Source organism: Orycteropus afer, unplaced genomic scaffold (genome assembly GCF_000298275.1).
Source record: "Orycteropus afer afer isolate SDZICR_OR568_19922 unplaced genomic scaffold, OryAfe1.0 scaffold00006, whole genome shotgun sequence".
NCBI classification, from domain to species: Eukaryota; Metazoa; Chordata; class Mammalia; order Tubulidentata; family Orycteropodidae; genus Orycteropus; species Orycteropus afer.
Window position 1 is genome coordinate 15,052,792 of NW_006921593.1, and position 5,635 is coordinate 15,058,426.

A 5,635-nucleotide genomic window follows, 5' to 3' on the forward strand; every position below is an offset into this window, starting at 1 on the left:
AGGACAGAGTGGAACTGCCCACAGGGTCTCCAAGGCTGTCAGTCTTCACAGAAGCAAAGCCCCAACCACACCCACTGCCTGGAGTCCATTCTGACCCACAGCGCCCCTAGAGGACAGAGTGGAACTGCCCACAGGGTCTCCAAGGCTGTCAATCTTCACAGGTGGACTGTCTCATCCTTCCCGGCTGAGCAGCTCACAGGTTTGAACTGCTGACCTTTCAGCAGTTTGAGCAGCTGAGCTCTTTAACCCCTGCACTACCAGGGCTCATAGATTTACACGGTGACACTACATTCCACTGTGCGACCCATTTCCATGGGCTACAACTGCCTGTAAAAGGCCTTCTCCTGCACTGCTCAAGGTTGGCTAAGGAGTCGGCAGCCATTTTGTTCTTCTGGTGGTTCCAGTGGGGAGTGAAGGAGGAAGCAGGAAGCAGGGCGGCTGGTGGGGGGAACCCGCTGCGGTTGCTGCTGCCGGCACCACTACAACCTCTGTGCTCGTGGCGTGGGGAAGGTGTGTGTGTGCCAGGTGCGAGGCAGCAGTGGGAAGGCGGATACAGACAAACTCAACATCGACAGCATCATCCAACGGCTGCTGAAGTGAGGGCCTAAGCCAGGTGAGAACGTCCAGCTGCAGCAGAATGAAATCAGAGGACTGTGCCTAAAGCCTCGGGAGAGCTTTCTCAGTCAGCCTATCCTCCAAGAACTTGAAGCACCACTCAAAATATGTAGTGACATCCATGGTCAAAACTATGATTTGCTTCGACTTTTTGAATATGGTGGTTTCCCATCAGAAAGCAACTGCCTGTTTCTTGGGGACTATGTGGACAGAGGGAAGCCGTCACGGGAGACGATCTACCTCTTATTGGCCTACAAAATCAAATATTCCGAGAACTTTTTTCTTCTCAGAGGGAACCACGAATGTGCCAGCATCAATGGAATTTATGGATTTTATGACAAATGGACAAGAAGACACAACATTAAACCCTGGACAACGTTTATGGCCTGCTTTAACTGTCTGCTAACAGCTGTCATCGTGGATGAGAAGATACTCTGCTGCCACAGAGGTTTACCACCAGATCTTCAGTCTTTGGAGCAGATTCCGCGAATTACGCGACCAACTCATGTACCAGATCAAGGTCTTCTTTGTGATCTTTTGTGGTCTGACCCCGATAAAGATGTCTTAGGCTGGGGTGAAATGATAAAGGAGTGTCCTTCACATTTGGTGCAGAAGTGGTTGCAAAATTTCTCCATAAGCATGATTTGGATCTTATATATAGAGCCCATCAGGTGGTTGAAGATGGAGAAGATGGATATGAATTTTTTGCTAGGAGGCAGTTGGTCACTCCGTTTTCTGCACCAAAATATTGTGGAGAATTTGACAATGCAGGTGCCATGATGAGTGTGGACGAAACGCTAATGTGTTCTTTTCAGATTTTAAGGCCTGCAGAGAAAAAGAAGCTGAATGCCACTACACCACCAAGGGGTATGATCACAAAGCAAGCAAAGAAACAGATGTCGTTTTGACACTGCCTAGTCGGGGCTTGTAGCATAGAGTATGTAACTTTCCTTCTTAAAACTGTAACGTGTACTGGTCAGCTGGCTCAGATAGATCTGTCTGTGAGCCCCTCCCATTTTTGATTTACTGAATAGCATTTGCTGGTTGTAACAGCAGATGAACGACTGCACTCCCAAGAAAAGTGTTTTGTTTTGTGTTTTAATTCTCTGTTCCTTTTGCAAACAACTTAATGATGGTGTTAAGCTGTACACCCCAGGACAGTTTATCCTGTCTGAGGGGTAAGTATACAATTGATCTTTTTTTTTTTAATTCAGTATAATCCATGAATGATGTAAATGCTCGTTTTCTTTAGGGCATAAAGAGAGCTCTAGGGTGCTCTGAATCTGTAAATGTTATTGTCATGAAATGCATACTGTCGAAATAAATCACTGTGAACATATTTTTTAATTTGTTTCAAAGGGATTGCTTTTTCTCCTCTCATTGTCTTTTCATGTACCAACTAGTTTTTATTGCTATCAACATTAGGAGTAACTTTCAAACTTGCCAGCATCACTGGTATGATATATTTAATTAAAGCACACGTTTCCCCTACCATATACTTAAAATGATGATTAAAGCCATTATTTTAAATGTCTGTGACTCTTTCCTGAAGCCAAAGTTTCTGTTGAAATAGTATTGACAACGACCCTAAGTACAAGGTGGCATGGTTATGTTCACATGCCACCTTTTGGGGATTCAAAAAAAGATTTTTTTATTTTGAATAGCAGTTAATAAGGTAGTGCTGTTTAAGCTATTAATAATTGAAGTTAGTAACATTTTGTACAATTTCCATATAGTCTATTCACTAAGTAATCTTTTTACAGTTGCATCAGGCCTGAACCCGTCCATTCAGAAAGCTTCAAATTATGGAAACAATACTGTTCTATACGAGTGACCGATTATGTTTTATTTGGCCTACAGTCTCTATTCTGCGGTGAAGTTGAGGCTTAAAAGTCAAAACAAAGGAACTAACTTACTATATCTGCCAGTCACCACTTTATACAAAACTCACAGTATCTATGACTTTTTTAACCAAGATCTGTTAAAAAGAAATGTTTCAACAGATGACCGTGTATAATAAATACCATGTGGTGAAAATGAATTCAGACTTACTAAATGAAGAACTTGTTAAAAAAAAAAAAAAAAAAAGGCCTTCTCCTGCATCCCACAATCCCCATGCACGACCTCAGACAGTACAGCCTGATAAATGTAAGCGACACACGGTCACGCTGCTGAGACGGAAGGTTGATTCTGGTCCGGGATGCAAACCCAGCTCAAACCAAGTCCCCATCAGTCGGAACTGCCTTGATGAAAACTAACAACAACAAAGCTCCCCACAGAGCTGACTGAGGCCAGAGGGCTTGCAGCCCACACTACCCTCTGTCTTCCGAGGTCTCCCAGGCCCGGGTCAGCTCCTCCCAGGAGACAGATCTTAGCCACGGTCAATGCACACCAAGCCATATTCCCGTGGGAGTGTCCAAGCTCCTGGAAGCCTGGATTCTGTCCAGCACACTTTCCATGTTCCTCCCAAGACTCGGGCATCCACTGTGTGACGTGGACTCAAATCCAGGAGACGGCTCACTCAGCGGAGTGAGGTGGATCTAAGGAGATGACTGTAGAAGGAAGTAAAAGGACACATGTGGCCATGACGGGGTCGCGACCCGCTCAGGAACGAACGGGAATAGCAACGCAGTGAGGGAGGTTGGCAGCAACCCTGAGTCGTGTGGAGACTGTTCAACGGGAACTTGTTTTGCTACGTAAACCTTCACTCTAAACACAATAAAACATTAAATAAATTATTAAAATAACATAGAATACTAAAAAAGGAAAAAAATGAACCTGCCCAGGGCTTTACCTTCCAAACAGATCCAGAGCCTGACCGCCACCATCCCTGCCCGCAGCCACGGTTCCAATGGCTCTCAACCGCCTACAGCAGCCGCCAGCAGCCCCCCTCGGGTCTCCCCTCTCACACCTGACAACCCGCTCCCAACCCAGTCACCAGTGACCCCCGAGCTGTTCCCGACTCACGGCACCCCAGGCGTGTCCGGTTCTCAGAAGCGGATCACCAGGCCTCTCTTCTGAGGCGCCTTTGGTGGACTGGAGCCTCCACCTTCTGGGTGAGCAGCCAAGCGCCCAGGAGCCCTGTGCACCCAGTACCTCCGGCCCCTGGAGGGCAGGGCTTCCCATCCAGCCCTTGCCATGGCCCCTGCCAAGCCCTGGGTGACAGCTGGGGCCCCACCCATTGGGCCTGGAACAGCTCCCCCTCACTGACTCCAATGTAGCCACAAGGCCTCCCTGCTGCTCAACTACCCTGGGCAGGCGCCCAGCACAGGTCCTCTGCCCTCACGTTGCCCCGGCCTGGACTGCTCACCATCCAGATCACCCTGTGGCCTGAGCCCCCATTTCTTCAGACCGCCACCACACCTCACCTCATCAGCGAGGCCCCCCACGCCCCGCCCCGTCCTTTCCTACAGCACTGGCCGCCAGCACAAACGCTCCATGTGGCTGTTGTCGAGTCAGCCCTGGCCCCACATGAGCAGCGGGGGCTTTCCCAGCTGCGACTGTCCAGAAGCAGACCACCAGGCCTGTCTCCCAGGCACCTCTGGGCGGGTTCGAACCTCCAACCTTTCAGCTGGCAGTCGAGGGCTTAACCACCTGTCCAAGGGACTCCATAACTATTCTGCAGTCATGTACTTATTTGTTTATTAGCACAAAGCCAACACCTAGTAAAGTCTAGGAGGGCAAGTAGCTGGCCTGTTAGTGACAGCTACATCCTCAAGGTGTAGAATCAATCAGCTGCTACCCAATCAGTTCCACGGGGTCCCATGTGTTCAGAGGAGAACCGTGCTCCAAAGGGCTCTGAATGGTTGATTTTTTGGAAGTGCCAGCACTCTCTTCCAAGGGCTTAGACCAGTGCCTGGCATACAGACGGTACTCAAAGTTGTTATGCTGACAAAACACAGGGCGACGGGGATGACCCTGAGTAGATCATTTTCAAAGCTGGTGACTGGCAAGGAGGGACTTAACACACTAGGGCCTCCAATTTCTGGTATTCTTTGAGAGAAAGACGTAGCAGTTTGCTTCCGTAAAGATGACAGCCTTGGAGACGCTGTGGGCAGTTCCACTCTGTCCTCTAGGGGCACTGTGGGTCGGAATTGGCTCCACGGCAGTGGGTGTGGTTGAGGTCTTGCCTCTGCAGGAGTCCCTGGGTGGCGATAGCTAACTTGTTCAACTGCTAACCAAAAGGCAGGAGGCTCAGGAACACCCAAAAGAGCCTTGGAACAAAGGCTGATCTACTTCAGAAAAACCAGCCATTAAAACCCTACAGAGCACAGCTCTAATCTGACACATGAGGTCGCCATGACAGTCAGCTAGACAACTGGTTGGCCCTAAGGCTGAAGGTGCCCTTGGTGGAAAAGAGACCGGCTGCTGATAATGCTGACGGTATTTTCCTTCAGAACTGTGAAAGCAGCGCTCACCATCTCTGAGCTTCCAGGGCTGCGGTAGAGAAGTCCACGGCCGTTCTGCCTCTTGACCTGCAGTGGTCTGCCTGTGATCTGTCCTCACATTTCCTCTGGAAGCTAACACCATCTCCTTTGTCCCAAGGGCCTAACACTCACAGCAATGTGCCTGGGAGTGGACACCAAGACCGTCTCCACCCACTCTCATTATCCAAGTCCCAGAATCGATCACTTCAGACACGTTTGTAGGTAAATTCTGCTTCTTCCTGTCCCGAGTCACTGTCTGACACTCAGAGACAGATTACAGCAACCTGACCATCCAAACGTGCCACCCACTGTCCCAATATCCAAAGTGGGAACTGAACAGACGAGAAAGTGAAAACCAAAAACCAGAACAGCGGCTGGCCATCAGCTCTGACTCACAGGCTCCCGTGTGTGTTTGAGTCAGACTGCACCTCCCGGGGTCTTCAGTGGCTGATTTCTGAAGTTCATTCATTACCAGGTCTTTCTGGTACCTCTGGGGGTATGTGAACCTCCAGCCTCTCGGGCAGCAGCCAAGCGTGTTTACTGTTCACTCCGCCCAGGAACTGAGGGGCATGAAAGATCCCCGGAATTTTCAT

The 5,635-nt window shown here is 49.1% G+C and overlaps 1 protein-coding gene across 1 annotated transcript in view; it reads left to right on the forward strand.

The window, feature by feature from the left end:
- Positions 1-2,449, forward strand: part of LOC103198777 (serine/threonine-protein phosphatase PP1-gamma catalytic subunit-like) — a 9,578-nt gene extending 7,129 nt beyond the window's left edge. The window contains 3 exon segments of the mRNA XM_042781177.1: positions 526-1,189; positions 1,192-1,482; positions 2,379-2,449. Of these exon segments, the coding sequence (XP_042637111.1) occupies positions 526-1,189; positions 1,192-1,482; positions 2,379-2,449 (1,026 nt within the window).
- The last annotated feature ends 3,186 nt before the right edge of the window (positions 2,450-5,635 follow it).